The sequence below is a fragment of the Scomber japonicus genome, chromosome 3, assembly GCF_027409825.1.
Source record: "Scomber japonicus isolate fScoJap1 chromosome 3, fScoJap1.pri, whole genome shotgun sequence".
In the NCBI taxonomy this organism is placed as follows: domain Eukaryota; kingdom Metazoa; phylum Chordata; class Actinopteri; order Scombriformes; family Scombridae; genus Scomber; species Scomber japonicus.
In genome coordinates this window covers 25,188,193-25,206,875 of record NC_070580.1, presented here as the reverse complement: position 1 = coordinate 25,206,875, position 18,683 = coordinate 25,188,193, and the positions used below count along the sequence as shown (strand labels likewise).

General features: G+C 39.5%; 1 protein-coding gene across 3 annotated transcripts in view; it reads right to left on the bottom strand.

Annotated features, from left to right (window-relative positions):
- Nucleotides 1-18,683, bottom strand: part of LOC128356041 (thymocyte selection-associated high mobility group box protein TOX-like) — a 115,124-nt gene that overhangs the window by 80,778 nt on the left and 15,663 nt on the right. For 2 of the 3 annotated variants that reach the window (XM_053316470.1, XM_053316472.1), the window contains exon 1: nt 17,106-17,412. The exons of the other annotated variant lie outside the window; for it this stretch is intronic. In XM_053316470.1, the coding sequence (XP_053172445.1) occupies nt 17,106-17,198 (93 nt within the window). In that variant the 5' untranslated portion in view covers nt 17,199-17,412. Of the gene's footprint in view, nt 1-17,105; nt 17,413-18,683 lie in introns of those variants that run through there. 3 annotated transcript variants of the gene reach the window in all.

The window sequence follows — 18,683 nt, the reverse complement described above, 5'->3', positions numbered from 1 at the left end:
ACTACCCTACATGTATTGAGTGGCTTACTTTGGCAGCAGGATAAGAATTTTAAAGGGTTTTTTCACACTCGATTCAAAGCGTCTCTTTCAGATTATGGCCTGAGGTAAAATTCCAGAGATGATATATAAACAATATATGAGCAAACCTAATGTATGTAATAGTTCAAATGTACAGTAAGCATGTGTGCACACTACAGCTGATACAATTTAACAGCAAAAGCTATGATTATTTAATCAAAAAGAATCCCGCTGTCATTTCACTTTTTGAAGCCCAAACAATAAATCTGTATCATGAGGTAATTCATCTTTGTACGGAGAGGCAATTGGCTGCAAAGATTGAATCATCGGCCCTTGTTTCATTTTCCATGTAATTAAATCAGCTGCAGAAAAAAAATGTAAGCTGGCGTACGATTTAGGGAAAATTAGCATTTTTAATTACAGTACATTACTTTAATAACTCAATAAATCTGCAGCAGCTGGATCATCTGAGAATGTTGTCACAGCCACTTAGTTCTGCATTTGCAACTAATACAGGCTGATGAGAATCAGCCTGAAAGACAGAATAAAATGAGGAAGGAGAGAAGAAAGGCGAGAAGAAAAATTGCACAGAGACTGAGAGGATGAAAATCCAGAGAAAAAGAAACAAAACTACGTGCGAAACAGGGGTGAGCAGAAAGAAATATCACTGCAGACTTTAGCACACAGAGGGGCTCGGCGCTTGTCTCACCTCTTTCAGTTATTAACTGGTAATCCCCAATTAGCTCATCTGTCACCTTGGTGTTGTACATGAGACCTGCTTACCCCTTATGTTGCTTTGTTGCTCGGGTTTGTTTATGAAGCTTAGAGAATAGTAGATGCCAAATACACTAAACAAGCCTGGATGATAACTGAAAATCTCATTTAATTGTAAAGCCAAGTCAGAGAACACGAATCCTCTGAATGCACACAGAACACAACCAGGATGCAAGGAGTTACTACAAATTAAAGCGGATGTACTAAGTCTAGACCCCAAAGTGAAAAGAGTGTGGTCTCTCCATAGTGAAGAGAAACAGAAATGTTATTGTACTGAGAGGAAAGAGTCACTAAAAGTTTATTTTGCCTCTCTTAGCCTACTGCATACTTCTTCCAACACAGCTCTACTTTCCAAGAGACAATGCTCTCACATAAATAAAAGTAAAAGACAGCATGGGCATTTATTCAAACAGCTTAAAAACAGGTGTGCGTATGTTTAGTGGTGGACTAAGACATGGACTAAGTAAGAAACAACTGCAAGTAGACAAGTGCATAAAAATACCATGAACACCAGGTCATTCACAAACGCAAAAAGTAAGGAGTGGAGGTTTGCATATCATCACCTATACCAGCAGTTCACTGGCTTCTTTTAAGGCTGAAAATATCAATTTTACTTATTGATTTTTTTTCTATTAATATTCTATTTTTAGTCACTTTAAATTTCTTGTTTTTTTTAGACAAACAGGCTAAAACCCAAACATATTCAATTAAAGACATTTGCAATTTCATACATTTCAGAAGCAGCAAATATTTGAAAAAAGAAACAAACTGTCAACATGTTAAGTGCATTTTTTCCTTTAATTAAAAAACATAATAATTCCCTTAACATAACCATAAGTAAACAATATTTCATCCATACAGACAGCAAATCATAAAATTCTCATAAGGCCGATTTGACTGCACTGATAAACTGCCTCAGGGTTTCCCATACATTCATTTATTTTCGGCGGCCTTTGCCTGACACAAATTGATTTTCTATTTCGGCACATCCCCACTATTGCGTACTTTCTCTGATAAACTCCGAAAAGACGCGAACACACCTCAACTGCAATTTGTTCTCTCTCTGCTGTACACAAATAGCCTCCTCTGAGCTCTTTCTTTGAGTTTACACTATAGTCGCAGCAGCCATCTACATTTAAGAGGTGCGGTCGCGCTATCTCTGCTTAAACTCAAACTTAATAACTTTAGATCAACTGCCTGCCTAGCTCAGTTTGTACAGCGCTGACCATAGACTATAAAAACAAAGGACGGTGCGGTTCATTCGAGCGTACCTGATAAACTCAGAATTCTATACTGAGATGGCTGTGAAGGTGGTTTTAATTGGTAAATGGACTGTACTTATATAGCACCTTTCTAGTCTTTGTGACCACTCAAAGTGCTTTACATGACATGTCATTCACCCATTCACACACGCAGGGGAATTTAACCATTCATTCACAATTTAACCATTCATTCACATTCATACACCGTTGGCACAGCAACGGGAGCAATTTGGGGTTAAGTGTCTTGCCCAAGGACACATCGACATGTGGACTGGAGGAGCCGGGAATCGAACCGCCAATCTTCCAATTGGAGGACTGCTCTACCTCCTCAGCCACAGCCGCCTCGATGAGTTCCTGCCTAATTGAATTCTGTCTTCTTTTTTTTTTACTGCACTATTTTTAATAATTAGATGTTGAAATCATAACAACAATGTTCCAATCATTTCTACATAGATTAACACACACACACACACACACACACACACACACACACACACACACACACACACACTCTTCCTTCTTCTGCTTCCACCACAAATAGAATCTGATCTGATTCTGTGGGAAACGCAGAACCTACTTTTTGAAAACGACCGTGTGATCACACTGTGGTACAAACACTCTTGTCTGCTATAATGAAAATAACATTGAGTGTGAGCAGGTGCATGAGCACAAATGAAAGTGAGAGCTGGTGTCATGTCAGCACGTGTATGCTTGGTTTGTATGCATGTGTATGTGTACAGTGCATGCTGTGTGTGGTATTCATCTATTCTTTCTTTTCTTTTTTCTTTTGTATAAGTTTTCAGAATTGCGCGACAGGCCTCTTTCTCTGTCTGCCAGATAAAGTGATATCTCTCCATCTTCTCTTCCTCTCTATCAGATGTTTGTTTTCTAGTTCCTTGCAAAAGTACAGAGCTGCAATAGTAGTAATCTACATCATGTTATTGCTCACTTGAAATCTGTGTTCACACATTCACCAGTTCTCAAACTATGGTACGCGCACCACTGGTAGTACGCATGAAAAATCAAATTTCAATCAAAACTTAAAAAAATATAATACAATCAAAGTACTACGAATGAAAATGACTTAGCCATACGAAATGGGATTGCCTTTCCTGAAATATTTTTCCTTCAATATCAGCCATGTTACGAATTGTGAATACGATTCTGAAGATGTGCACAATGACACATTGTTCAGCTGCTTTTTTTTGTTGTTGTCTTTTTTCTTTTCTGTTTTAAGGTCCCAAGTTACTTCAAATTTGGGTTCAGCTAGAGTAGAACGGAGGAAGAGCCCAGGCCACAGTGTGTAGCATATTACAACCAAACAAAACCAGTTCTGAAAGACAAACTAAGAGAACATGACAAAGATAAGCAGTCAAAGTCCATGATTCAATTCTGAGTTATAGCAATAACCAATGCAAAGGAAGTTTTGTATCGTGTCAGACTCTGCATAGTGAAAGCTGTGCAGAGTCTGACACGATACACACATTTGATGAACAACTGTTCATGTGGGAAGAAGGCTGCCAAACAATTAAACTTAGTGCCACTTTCAAACAACACTATCACAGAGAGCAGGAGGAACGGCAGATGACGTTAAAAACTTGGTGATTGCATGCATTCAAAGTAGGAATTATTACTCCATTCAAATTAGACGAGACTACTGATGTTGCAGATTTGGTCAGAACTACAGCCGAGCAAATACTCCAGCTCCTGAACTCAAATTCATGAGGTGATGTTTCAGCTTTCCCCGCTTTAAGGAGTTTTTCCGTCTGACAACAACTTGATGTTGGACATCATTGCTCACCTCGTCTTGCTCAGACAACAGTTCCTTGATGGCTGACGATTTCTTCCTTTTGCAACCACATATATGTGCGAGAAAGGTTTCTCTTCACTCGTTGTCATAAAAACAAAATACAGAAGCAGGACGGACGCTGAGCCAAACCCAAAACTGAAGTTGACCTCAATTGACCTAGACATCACAGGACTGCGTTTGCAGAAGCAGGCATACCCTTTTTGTTACACTTATTTAAGTTGTTAATAGTCACCAACATTCTGGACAACTTTTAACATTATTTTTATTAAGCTTAAAAAAAATCAAAAAGGATGTTGGTGTACACTTGTTATTCTTAATGTTTTCACTTGCTGTGTGTGTGAGGGGCTGCCCCTTGTGTTGTATGAGAGTTGGGTGGAAGAGTTTAAGTAGCAGTTCTACTGCTACCCTTTGTATAGCGTGACAGTGGCAACAAGCCATGCTACAGCCAACAATAAATAATATTCTTATTAGGAATAATTTTCCTCCTGTGTGACCTGAGCACAGTTGTATTGTGTATCCAGTGTTAGATATGTGAAAAGACATAATCTTTTCACATATCTAGTGCTGCATACACAGATGGCAACATTAATAAATCCTAGACCTTACTGACTTGTGAGTTTACATTCTATATAGGCAGGAGCCAAGCATTATGGCACACAATCAATCCCTTGAAGGTGTTTTGGCATGCATCTGTGCCCATTCGCTCTATCTTCGCAGTTCCATTGAGGAGACTGAGGAGCCTTGTTTCCACTGATACACAGCTTCTTGAATCACTTAGCAGGCTTTGTCATGTGCATGTTGGATTAAGTCTCTGACTAAAAAATCAACCATGCAGTGTGAGTGCAAACACATGCATGCTACAGCACCCACAAACCCGCAAACAGCTATTAGCACAATAGTGGTAGACCCCACTAATTAGCTCATCATCTCAGCAGCTCTCTCTACTTTTCTTCATGGATTCAGTTTCAAACTTCCCAAAAGTGTTATGGTGTAATGATGGCATTACAGCATTGGTCATACAAGTATATTCCCATGTGCTCTCTGGGGACAAGCAGTAGCACACAGGACTTGTAGTTTTTCTCTATTGACTATGTGACCAACACTAAAATAGCACCCGAAGAGGCTAAGTTGATTTGACAGGACACATACAAGGAAAAGCTATTATAACGCCATGCCAGACTGATTTTGTAAGAACGGCTCGACTGGGCAGCTTGATCCATTTGCAGATCAGGCGACAGTGGATCAGAGGCGGCTGGATTTTTTTTTAATACTCCACAACAAACACAACACAATCTAACAGCTCACATTGATGGCTTTAAATGTATCAGCTGCTTCCTCTTTCGCACTCATAATACATTTTTGGAGGCATTTTCATGCAGTTGTCACAAGTCAGAAATAGCTGTCATTACAGTATTAGACCTAAAAATGCATGAAGTAAAACCATAAAAGTTCTCTTGACTGCAAAAAAGTAAAATTCCCAATAATCTTCACAAAAGATCTGAGAACATGTGTTTTCTTTTTGCGGTTCATATTGCTCTGAGGTCATTCGGAGAAAAGGAAGATCACTTTGTACTTTGTGAGTGCCAAAACAACCTCAAACGTCAATTACTGTGGGTCGTAACAAAGCTGAAAGGAAGGAAGTGATGACATCCGCTATCTATTTATCTATCTACTATTCATTATATATTGTAATACATTTCTTAGTGAAAATGTTTGCATTTGTTTCAGTGCTTTAGTAGTTTTATCCATCCATGAGTATATATCTAATGTAAACTGGGAGTGTGATTTCAGCACTGTAGCACTGGTGCCTTCTTAAAATTCTCTAAGTGTATGTGAGAACATTTTGCAGACTTTGAGTTACCAACAGATTCATACCGTTGCTATACACTGCAATTACTCAATGTCTATACTTTCCATGCTATACTTCCACCAGCTCATTATTTATTTATTTTTACTTTACACCAGTCACTTTAAAATTAGAAATGTTGATAAAGTCTGTTACAAGATTTAGTACGCATATGTTACTTTATGGAGAGACAGAGGAGCCAGTGAAAGATTCACACACTCTATATGGTAAACAGTGGTCTTGTACAGTTTCACATGTAGACTGGGACCAATAACTGGGGTTTACATGTGACTATATATAAACATTATTACAAAGTCTGTTTTTGCACTATGGCCTCGTGGTTTCTGATATGGTGCAGCCAGTGAAATGGCAGAGAAGCCAATTTACAGTTTATAACTCAACCACACATCAATAATAGAAAAAAAAGATTACAGTAAATCCATGGTTCAAAAGCTGCATACCTTTGAAATGTCAAAGGGGAAACCACAACGGATAACTCATCTCAAAACTCATTTCAACTGCACAATGCAAGCTGTATTACAAATATTCAACAGCCTACTGTTCCCTCCAGGTATTTTTCAGCAAAACACTCTATACATTTTCATTTGAGATGAGAAGAAAGGAATGTATTTTTTTCACTGGCAAGCAGCCAAACCAATTTAATTACATTCCAAATGGGCGCAATCTCCGCATAGCAACCAGCCCGTGTTGTATTTCTCCAACTTCAACAACCTCCTTGACTTTCTCCGAGTAATTGAAATCTTCCACTCTTCCACCCTCGTCATTATGCGGAGCAGCAGAAAGTACAACAAACCAAACCAAAGGAACAAGGAGATCTGGCTCTCAGAATGAGCTGCTTTAGCCAATTTGTAACTTCATCAGCATGTCTTGATACAGTTTCTCTGAAGTCAATTAAAAGAATATTAGGTGGTGCACACCTAGAAAGAACTAACGTCCGGCTCCTGCCAGAAAGCTGGTGATTACCATGACTGATGTCAGCAAAATCCTGTGTCTGATGAGAGGTCACTGCCTCTCATTTTTGGATTCATTCTTCCAGCCTCGAGCCATGTCCAAAAAACACAAAAACAATTCTTTTGATGAGAAAATATTCCTTCGTTATTTATCAAAATGTAATGCATCTGCATCTCAAAGGTATCAAACTTTGTAAACAACACTCTGCGGTGCCAAGAGGTAATGTTTTAGCGCACACAAGCATAACTGCCGTAATTAAGAAAACAACCCCAGATAACATGACAATTTTGGATAAAAAAAAATGTTTTCCATTTTAAAATCTATTTAATAGTTTTCTAAACCATTTCCATCTTTGCAGAGATGGTAAATACATTTCCAATTAATGTTTCAGTCCTTGATAAAGCATCAAAAGATCCTTTAAAAGAGCTTATTGGCAAATCATTTAAAGTCTTGCAGACTCTTTTTTTTTACTGCTAAGACTAACTGTAATCTCAGAGAGGTCCTCCCATCTACCCGGTGGGTAATTATGGGATGGCAGGCAAATAAATCATCCATCCAGACTGGCAGTAGTGTGGACGTCTGTGTACACTACAATCCAGAATAAGTTCCTGAGGTGACCAAAGTACCAGGCATGGTATCAGTCACAAGATGCTATGTTCGCCTCAGGAAGTCCTAATAGCTGACTCTGATGTTCAAGGCCTACAGAAATCCCAAAAAGGTAATCATCATGTCTATATAGAAAAAACAAATATGTTTAAATGCTTTAAAATCTGAGATCTGTTAACTTTTCAGCAATTATCCCACTGTTTATGTACCCATAGCCACACCTCTCTCTTGCTCTCTCTGTCTCTGTCACTGAATCTGTCTGAGAGCCCAGCCACATGCCAGTGCCTTTGTGTCAAAGATTAAGTGAAACCAGGAGTGCCAGCAATGCTGTGTTTGCACAGTGAACACACTCAGTTTCAGCTGCACCAACACATCACATACCAATCAACATACTGAGGGTTAAAATAGACCTAAAGAAACTTTTGGACACCCACATTCAATATAGAGAGGGTACACATATGATTTGATTTTTTTAAAATAAAATTAAATGTAATATCAAACTTCTGTACACATGGCTGAATCATTATTCTGAATATGTGCAGATTTTAAGAGGAAGATAAAAGCTGCAGTACAGCAATGCCAGAGCAGATTCATCATTGATATGCATTGAAGAAGATAATACAATTACATTTACATGTAAGTACAGGGTGCAGCTCTTCTATAAGATTAAGTGTCCTTATTTGATACTATTATACTGGGTTGTCATTGAAAATGACTAGGTAGCAAAGACTATCAACACACAACGAATGGAATTCCTGGAAAGTAAGGCAGAGCTACAATGAAAATATTATGAACAAAGCCCAAAAGTGCCAGAGGTGGTTTACTAGACTGAGGCAAAAAGGGGCCTGGGGGGACTGTGGGTTTGTGGTGATAGGGAGGGGAGTCACACACACTTGGCTCAGTGCAGCACAGAGACAAACGGCACATGGCAGAGGACCAATCCTTGGTGGCCTAACCAGCTCACTCACTTCCTGTGCAATCCTAGAGTAACTCAAACATGATCTATTGACAAAAAACCTGTAATTCACCCCGAGTAGCACTTGTTTCAAACATATTTTGTTTGTGAAAATATAACTTTTGGGTGTTATCCGACCCTCATTGATGATGTCCCATACTACTGTATGCATGAGAATTTTACTTGAGATAAAAGAGCAGGGCTTGAACATGACAATTACAAGTAGAAGTAACTGTGTAAAACCAAAAAAGCCAGACAAGTTATCTTTCCAGTCAATCTAGCTGACACTCAAACGTTAATCTTTCTAAAGTAATGGCTGTGATCACACGTATGGCATGTGGTGTGTGATTGCAGGATTAAGTGTTAATACTAAAATTTTCATACTATAAAGTACAGTAATCACAACAGCAGTGGGTTTGGAGCTATTGCCGCACAACACCAGAGAATTTCTGTGGTTTGTGTGTGCGCACGTGTGCGTTTGTGTTTATTTTTGCTACGCGAGTGCAGACATGCTTCCATCTGCATGTATGAGTGTGTGTGTGTGTGTGTCTACCTATGAGAGTCTTTGAGTGAGAGTGTGTGTGTGTGTGCTAAGTGGGCCTGTGGTCTCTGAGTATGGACCTGAACCAGCCATCTCAGTTCTGTTTGCACAGGACATGCCTCAGGACGCTAAGACAACTGCTCATGTTTGCCCAGGCTTGCAAACCTCTTTTAATACACCCGACAGCTGCATTCTTCGACAGAGCTGACACTATGTTTATCAGTGTTTTCATACATTTCTCCTATATAATCTGATGGATCATGCCATCCTCCCAAACGCTTTTCACCCACCAGGAGTGGAGCCAGGGGATTGGAGTGCCCACAACTAAACCACATACCATGTTGCAAGTCTGACAGGCAAATTCCCAGTGCTTCTCACATAATCCAAAATTGTATAACCTGTACCTGTATCAGCTGTCAGACTAACAATTCACACAAACCTCCCATGTAATGAGTCAACAGTGAAAGTGATGAATGCTGTCTCCAACAAAAAACTGATGATGAATTTCCAGTCATTCAGTTTGATGGGTGATTAGGTGCCTTCATAGGCTTCCCCAAGGCTGACAGAAACACTGTACCTTCCAAACCTGTAATATCCAGAGCAGATATGTTCTTTCAAGTCCACAACCTGTCAAAATTTAGCGACTCTGACATGTCAAGATGCCCAAAAAATTGCCCCACCCCCCACCTCCCCATCACTCCTTCCTCTCCTTAGTGTTTCATTTCCTGCTCACAGAGTAAATGGCAGTTTCACACCATTTCATGTAGAGCCTTCACGGAAAAAATATCATGATATTACCAAAACATATACACAATAATATACCATTCCCAGAGCAATGAAATGAAAAACAAATTGTTGGGTGAACTGTGAGATCTCTGCAGAGTGGTGAGAATGAATTTGAAACATGATGAGCTCCGTCTGTGCTTATTTGAAATGTTGATATGGTTTTCTTGTACAATGATTACGCTAATTTATGTACCAAAGCCTGCTTTACACAAATCTGCCAAGGCCAATAACTGCACTCATAATCCCCAGCATCTAGAATAATCACTTTGTGGTCTATTTGTTTATGAATGAAATGAAGCAATTATCCTAATGAAGATCAGCTTTCTTGCTGGGGGAATTGCAGCATTTCAACGCAACGAAAATGTTATTTCTTTGTTGCATCCAGGTTGGCGTGCTGGGACCTCAATCGTAAAAACAACAAGAACAACAAAAACTTTACTGTATGATAATGGAGGACACATAGTTCACAATAGGGATTCTGAAACTGTTGCAAAAAAGACTGAGCTGCGCACTTCCTGACCTACAGTCTAAACCACATGCATGTGGATGATGCTAAATGTCAGCAACAACAATAAGTTTGGTTGTTGCCCTTGGTGAAGCAAAGATATAAAGTTACATAACAGAAGGTCACAGCAGTTTGAATGTTAATATTGGCTTGTTGTTCAAATAAAAACAGGGCCAGCTATGCAAAAAATGTATGACATACTGTCTTGCTGCTAAGTACAGTATTTTTATCATACTTATCTTTACTGAAACAGTACTTTAAAAACATATATATTCTTTATCCTTTATAAAAACATCAAGAACACATTCTATAGATATCAAAGAGAAACTATTGTAAGGTTTAATTTTTTTTATATTGGTGTGCTCATGGAAGAAAATCAGCCTTGAAATTCTACTATAGTATAGTCAGTTCTACCTTCTCATCACCAGGCAGAGCAGAACATAGAAATAGTTAAATAAATTACGTGAAGCAGATGCCTCTCTCCTTTTCTCCTTCTCCTTTTTTTTTCTTTTTCTCACACACACATGCATATACACACATACATTCTTTAGTGAAATCCATCAATCAGCATTTCATGCAGTTTGGGTTTGAACCATACCAAATGCACTAAAACAATAAACGTCTGTCTTTCAAGTCGCTATCTGGACTGGAACACATCTGGTGGCAAGGCTCATTTTGGTTTCCACATCGTTGAATGACATTACAGACTCAATGGCGAGCTGAAAAATAAAGTACCCTTAAAAATCTCTCTCCATTTTCCCTCCATCTAGAGCTCCTTCTCTCTCTCTCTCTTTCTCTCTCTTTACACACACACCCGAAATCTACTTCCCCCTCCCTGCACTAACCAGCTAACCTCTCAAATGCTATTCCACCACCCCATCCCCCAACCAATCAAGAACTGAATATAAAACAGCACAAGGAAACTGGGCTGCAAGGGGGAAGGCGGTAGAGAGGGGGGTGGCAGACAGACAGACAGAGAGGGAGGCAGGCAGGCAGCCAGTCAAGGCTAGTGCTACTGAGGAACCAGTGGCCTCCTGAGGTGAAGACAGTTTAAAACGCCTTGGCACATCGGACTCCTTTACACAAGTCGAGGGGGTTGAAACACACACCCAACTTCCAGCTGAGAAGCCAAGAGTCAAGCCTGACCGTAGTATTTTGGTTTCAAGGGGCAGTGACGATAATTAGGGTTAATGTGATTTAATGAGGGCCACGAGTTGGGGCCAGGTCTGGGCTGCTTCGATTCACAATCAACATCAAAATTGGAATTAGTCTGACATCTTGTGATGTGGCTGTGTTTCCCATTTCATACAGTTTGCTCTGCTAGTCTGAAAACCTGCAATCAGTCTTCTCCTAAAACTAGATTTTTTATAATAAACGGACTTACTGGCTGACAGATTGGAACGTGATAGAAGCATAGAAATGATTGGGATAGCAGCAGTATATCACAAAAGTACATGGAGAAGAGTTTTTAAAAAATGCACTGTCATGACTGAATTCTTGGCCGTTCATACAATCAATCACCGACATAAATAGCCTGTTTCCATAGACCTAGGTGATTAAGTAGCTAACCAGGCAGGATAAACTATACTATCTATTTTCAGCCACACATGACTTATGACCCTCTTAACACCTCTAGTAGCTCTGAGTCATGTCTCGTCTAGATTATAAAGTAGAGAGCAGAGCAGCGGGAGTGCTGCAGAGTCTGGTTGAGGCTTTGTCACCTTCACTATCCTGTAGGTTAAACTGAAGTCCATGGTGGTAAATCCCTGTTATGGACAGTAGTATATCATTCGCCTGTTCTCTAAACAGCCAATTGCTGTCCTCAAATACCCTGTAAAATCCCTTGTAGGTTTGGAAATCTGTGGCTTTTACCTATATTGTAACTAGCCAGGTGCATAAACAGATTACAGTGAAGGTAAAGTTCCGTAGGTAACTCACTTATCCACAGTTATCCATCTAAATATAATGAAAAACATACTTTTTTTACACAAATCATCTAAAACAATAATCAGAAAATAGTGCTGTTTTCTCCTACTGTAATGGTCTGTGCACAAAACACAATCTAAGCCCCACTGCTCCAGAGAATAACACTGTAGCTACTTATCATTAACTGAAAGACACTATCAGCCCCAGGCAATCCAGCTTCCCTCCATAACCTTTTGACATTGCTGCTGGGAAGGTAAATGAGAGAAGAAGTTAGACACAGGGGGGAGAGGTGGGGGAGACAGACAGACTTGATTATGAACAGTGCCAGGATGTGGTTAGACCAAAGAAAACTTTACAAAGTGAAATGTTTAATGATTTTTCTTTTAATATATGGAAAAAATGATAATAATGTTCATTCAAAGACTCCAAATCATGTTATGTGCTATTATTTGCACTTAGTTGACTGCCTAGAACTGCTTTAGAACAATAACCTCGCCACTTTCAGTAGCTCAGGCTGCGTTTTCCCCCTCTGGTGTGCATTTGAGCCATGCATGGGTTAACATTTTCCCAGTGAGAACGGTTGGGATATTGCAAGTCGGACTGGCCAGTCAGCAGAATGTTATGAATGGGCACAATGAAAAACCCCAAGTCCACGCTGTCGACCCAAGAATGCTTGCCTCCATGTAATTAACTTCCCTCTGTGTACAGAATGAGGTACTGCTGGAATAACTCTTCTTTTGCTGTTTCTATTACGGTCATGTTTTGAGGAGAGAGGGAGAAAAAAAAGACACATTCTGAGAATTTAACATGGAAAATACCTTCGCCTGTCCATACTTTGAAGTATCCCATGACTAATACAGCGATTCGGATAGTGGTGGAAATGGAACGGACCACTTGAAAAGGGATGGTACATGCTCTGCAAAAACTGGCCTCATTTTTTGTTTGGACAAAATGTCAGCAGCTTGTTACTTTCATTCATACAGAGATGCACAATAAGGAATTACAAAGTATAACACGTGGGAATACCTGGATCAATGTATAAACGAGGGTTATCTTGTTAAAACATGTTTCACACATCTCGCCTCAAGCTATATTAATAATTAGGTACGCACTGCACACACAAATGCATGTATAAGGTCTTCCTCTGTGTACTCAAACACAGTAACACTTTGATTGAGGTATCACTTCAGTAAGTACTTGCACTACACAAACTGTGTATCAATAAAATATTTGCTCTGCACTGCGGTGAAAACATCTACAGCATATATAAATAATGTACAGTAACTTGGAACAGTCTGTAACTATGTAAAGAATAACATCTGCAAACCATTGGATTATAAACCAACAGTATAACTACAGTATAATTACATGAGAGCCTCTCTCTTGGGCACCGTGCTGTTAGAGGGAAGAGGGATGAGGAGAAAGTGGAACAGCTACAGTAATCTATCCAACTTCATTTCACCGGAGTGATTCTGCCTGAGGGTATGCACAAGTCATAATGCATTTGACAAATAGTCTCCCGCTAAAACAGGCATTTGCGAAGAAGTGGCCTTCAGCGCTGGTATACACAGCTGAGTGTACGCTGAACAAACAAGCCTCCCACTCAGCGAGGAAAGATACAGAGAGGCTTCAAAAAGATTAGGAGAAATCTTGGGCGAAAAGTAGAGATGACTCACGGTGATTGTGCAAGTGCAGGACAACGCTACTTGGATGGAGTTGAGAAGAGCAACAGAGCCGTGGGGTTCATAGCGAAAATACAAATCGATGCTTTTCTCATGTGTTGGTCTTTGCATTGTTCTGAAATGTGGATGCACAGGTTGTTTTATCAAGCAGTTTAAAATGAATGTGTAAAGAAGCGCAGTGGCAGTTCTGTCTTACATAATCTTTTAATCTTTGTGTGTTTTGATCATGAATCAGATTTTTGGTTAGAAAAAAAGGGAAATAAAACCACAATCACATTTATGATTGCTAGATGTTTTGTTGATGTTTAATGTGGAATTGCAGCTGAACCCCTTGCTTAAATTCAAAGGTCAAGTGCACTCATAGATTTGTGGTATTGACGTATCCTGTCAGTGTGATCCGTATTCCTGCCATGCATCAATCAATCATCAGTGTGAATGCAGCCAATCAGCTCAAACCAGTTTCAACTTACACATTCTTAACGTTCCTCAATTATTAACCTCTTCAGGTAGAAAACAGACCACATTTAAGTACACACACACACACACGCACGTACACGCACACACGCACAAACACATATAAGCAGTAATTCTCACTAAGCCTAACAGTCACTCTCAGAATTAGATGCGTTTTTGAGTTAACACCACTAGAACAGGAAGTGATGGGCTATTTTATGTGGACTGTCCCACTTAGTGTTATGCTCACTTCCTGATTGGTATGTTAAATACCGTACAGTAATGTATAATCACACTGGTGAGTTTCACATAAGCTATATTTGTATTCTGCCTGTTTTAAGTGTAAATGTAAATCAACACCTTGCAGGAGGGATCGAACATGAAGGATTGAGACTGCTCATACCCTATGTACACAGCTCTTGTTCTGTGAATAATTTACAAATGTGTGATTTTTTTATGCTGTCAAAAATCCAAACCACGGTTACATGTTATGAAAAACTGCTATAATGCAAAAATCAGTAACTTCAAATAATCCTTTCATTTTCTTATGAATCTCACAAAAAAAAACGTCAAGTAAATAGCCTGCAGTGTAATGTGTAAGAAGAAAAAATTCCAAGTTAACAGTTGCAGTTGAAGTAGCACTGGACCACTGTGGCACTGCTAGCACACTCCTTCTACAGGGGGTCAGCCCATACAAGGAGGATCATCCTGCTACTGAAATAAGACGGCCATAAAGATGAACTATTGCCAAAACGTCATATAAAGCTCCTGTATCATTATTCAACAGTTATGTGTAGTAGCGGCCGCGCAATACAGATAATGTGTCACTTTACATCTTAGTCACAGCTGTTACTTTGATAATGACAATGTTATATGATTCTGTCCTTGAAACCCAAAACCTGCTTCTTACCAGGCCAACAACCTCTACGCGCACTGAATCATGATAACTGGTACAGTTCATTGTGTTAATGGTACAAGGCCTGAGACGTGGCTTATGTGTGTGTGTGTGTGTGTATGTATGTGTGTATGTGTGTGTGTCTGTGTGTTTGCTAGGTTTACCCAGACACATAAACACAAGCGCAAATGTTGTAACATTAACACAAGCTCAGGAGGATCGCAAAAACTCTTCTATGTTAGAATATTTTGCATCCTGTATTAAAGGGCTGAAATCCAGAATTAGGAATAGTTTATGTTAGCATTAGAGTTGAAGTGTTAACAGTGTGTTATGGATGGAGGAATGGCTGTAGTCGATGTAAAGGACTTGTGTATTGTAATTCAAACCTCTCTGCAAGTGAATGTGTGTGTGTGCGTGTGTGTGTGTGTGTGTGTGTGTGTGTGTGTGTGTGTGTGTGAGACAGAGAGATAGAGTGTGGATGTGGGAGTGTGTGTCTGAGTGACTGCTTGTGTTGTTCATGTATACAGGTGACTGTGTGTATGGGTAGATGAGATTAACAATTCAAATATTGTACTGTGCTTTAATGTTTCACTTTGTCGTCAGCAAATGTTAACTGCCTGCTGGCTCCCCTCCAGGTGCTAAGGCAAGCAAACCTATTTGAATGGCTGTGAGTATAATGCCTTCTTCTAGCTCTGCCCGGTAGTTACTGGCAAATGTTTACACTAGTTTTACTTTGACCACAGGAAAATAAATAAAACTAGGCTTGTTGCTTTTGACTTGTAACCTTGGACTATTCAGCAGGTTTTTGTCTAAATGCAAAACCTTTATTGGTTAAGCAAAAAGTCAGCATCGTTAGTCAAGTGTACAGCTCATGAGAAGAGCATATCAGTGAAAAAGTGATCTCTTTATATGGGTCCCAGGACATTCAAGACAAATATCAACATCATATTTCAGGAATTTTGGCAATATTCAGCTATTCGATAGAGCTGATGCATAGTATTTTCATCGACTTTCCTTCAAATAGAAACTTGGCAATGATGATTATTTTTTTGTGCCGTTGCAACTTAAATGTATTATGAAAAATGTATAAGGCTCTATGTATATTGGATATGATTTCGTGCGTAAAAACGCAAGTGTAAATCGTGTAAATAAACTAATCCATTATTTCGTCCTCATGAAATTTAAGCCACAATGAATTGTTTCTTTTAACATCACTGATAAACCATTAATTCCAAAAAGTGAAAAAGTTATTATGTGCGTCAGATGAGATTGAATAAATACGCAATAAGACACTGATGACCGAGCCTCGTTCATACGTTTATATAAATACTTTTATCATGCAGTGGACACAAAATATGAAAAATGATATGCAGACTGGTCTGTTACAGGCTGGACGATCCATTTGAGCATCATAAATATCCCCGACTCACAACATGCTGTTACTCTCACATTAAGTAGCAGTCGTAATAATTGTTTATTGGACTAATTGCGCATTGACCCATGTGGGAACCTGTGTGGAGCAGATAAGAGCCTTGTGTTTCCTCAGTTAGGTTGGACAGGTTTAAATTATACAGGAGCCACTTTGCTGTCTGACATATACAGTTTTTAAAAAAAAAAAAAATGTGTCCAGTTTGTTCAGAGAGAGCATTCGCCAGCACTTCCAGTGCGCTGTAAAGAGTGGTGCGCTGCAACTCTGCTCACAGGACAGCTACAGTACAGGCACCCATAGTTTATCCGGATGAATACATTAGTAAATTCTAATTAAAGGAAAATATTGCCTGAACAAGCCAAGAACAGGTGCGTGATGTGTGATTTTCTGCAGAGTTTATAATAGACAACACGACAGAAATGAAACAAAGTTCAATGACAATGCAGCCTGCAGACTAATTTCACTCTCATTTATCCCGAGGGAACTAAAAAAAGTGCAGCACTTGTCTCTGATAGTAACACATTGCGCTTGATCACATAAAGGCCACCATGTGTAACCAATGTTCTCGTGCGCGCGTGCAACATCACACTTAAGAGCTGCACATCTGACCGACTATAAGCTCGTAAAGTAGAGGTAATTGTTTACCTTGTTGGAGTGGTAATAGTCCAAACCGGAGTCAGTCGGTAACGTACATGAACCCACGCTTGAAGGGGGCGCTGGATAAAATCTGACGTCCATCTCAGAGTCCGCAAGACTGACGGCATGAAAGCGTAGCTCCAAAAAACCTGTGCGACTTCTCCCTCTCCCTCTCTCTCTCTCTCTCTCTCTCTCGCCCTCTCTCTCTCTAGCAAACACACACTCCCTCACTCTCCCTCTTTTTTCTCTTGTGTGTTAAACGGATATTAAAAGTAGAAGAAGAGTCGTTCACTCTTTATATCCGCCTTTCATTTAATTCAGCACTATGTTGACATTCAGCGAGATGATGCTCTGAAATAACATCCCTATAAAGTTCACTTGGAAAGAGGGAGAAACAGAGGAGAGCTGCTCGCCTCTGAAAGATCATGGGATGAAAAAAAAGACGTTCACTAAAGTTGTTTGTCAGCGAGCCAGGTGATGGTTTTAATGCAGGTAAAGGTGCAGGATTGGTCTTGTCGACGTTTTCTCCCAAAACCTCCGTCCTCCGTTCCTGGTTTCCAGACGCGCTGAAGCTTTGTCATGTGGGAGCGCTCATATCCATCCATGCGTTCCCGGCCACTGTGACTGCCATGCTGCGACCTCTACCGGTGGAGCCAGAGGAGGAACATGGCAGTGTGTGTTTTTGGATGGATTGACAAGAGGTGGTGTCGTGGACAGTGAATTATTCCAAAACTCACTTCAAGTTGCATTTGAATTTGCTAGATTGAGTCATTATGTTCGTGGTTTGTGCTGGGCATCATGCACAGCAAAACTAGGCTTAGATTTCTGGTGTTAATGGTAATACACATGTGAGTACATCTGAAGTCATTTTAACACTGATTTAAGTTTCAACATCTGTAAACAAATAAGTCAGTTTTAGTTAAAGCCACAAATCTCAGATTCACCTCATATTTACAATATGTGCCACGTAATGTCACCCTTTATCATAATATACTCAAGAAAAACTACACATACAAAGTGTTGGTATTAGAATTAGTCAAATTTGAGTGTCAGAATTGTTTTCTGTAAATGAACTCTGACAATGCCATCAAGCTCACTTTGAACACATTAAATCAACCCCTTCTTTCCCTCGCCTTTGGCCCTCCCTCGACATTAAACTGGTATAAAAATGGAATGGATTGATGTGTCCACTCACGGATTAAGGAGTCTTCCACCACATTTATGTTACATTTATATGCTGAAATAAATCATGCTAAGATCCAAAAGTTTCCAAAGATAACAAATACTGTATGGCAAAGACTTTTATGGAAATGTTTATAAAAATATGCCTTTCCATCCGATCTGACGCCAGGTTTGAAGATCGGGTTCAAATATTTCACTCAGGGTTGACATCACAAAACTTCCTTCATTAGATGAATAATGTATCATGTTATGTTGTTACACAGTGCATACAAATTTAAATGGAAAATCTGGGATCAAGATGTTAACAGCCCAAGAAAATCTAAGCCTGAAAGCTCATAAATCTCCTGAGGTTGTCACATTTGTTTTGTTATAATGTCACACACTGAACTGTCATGAATATGCATT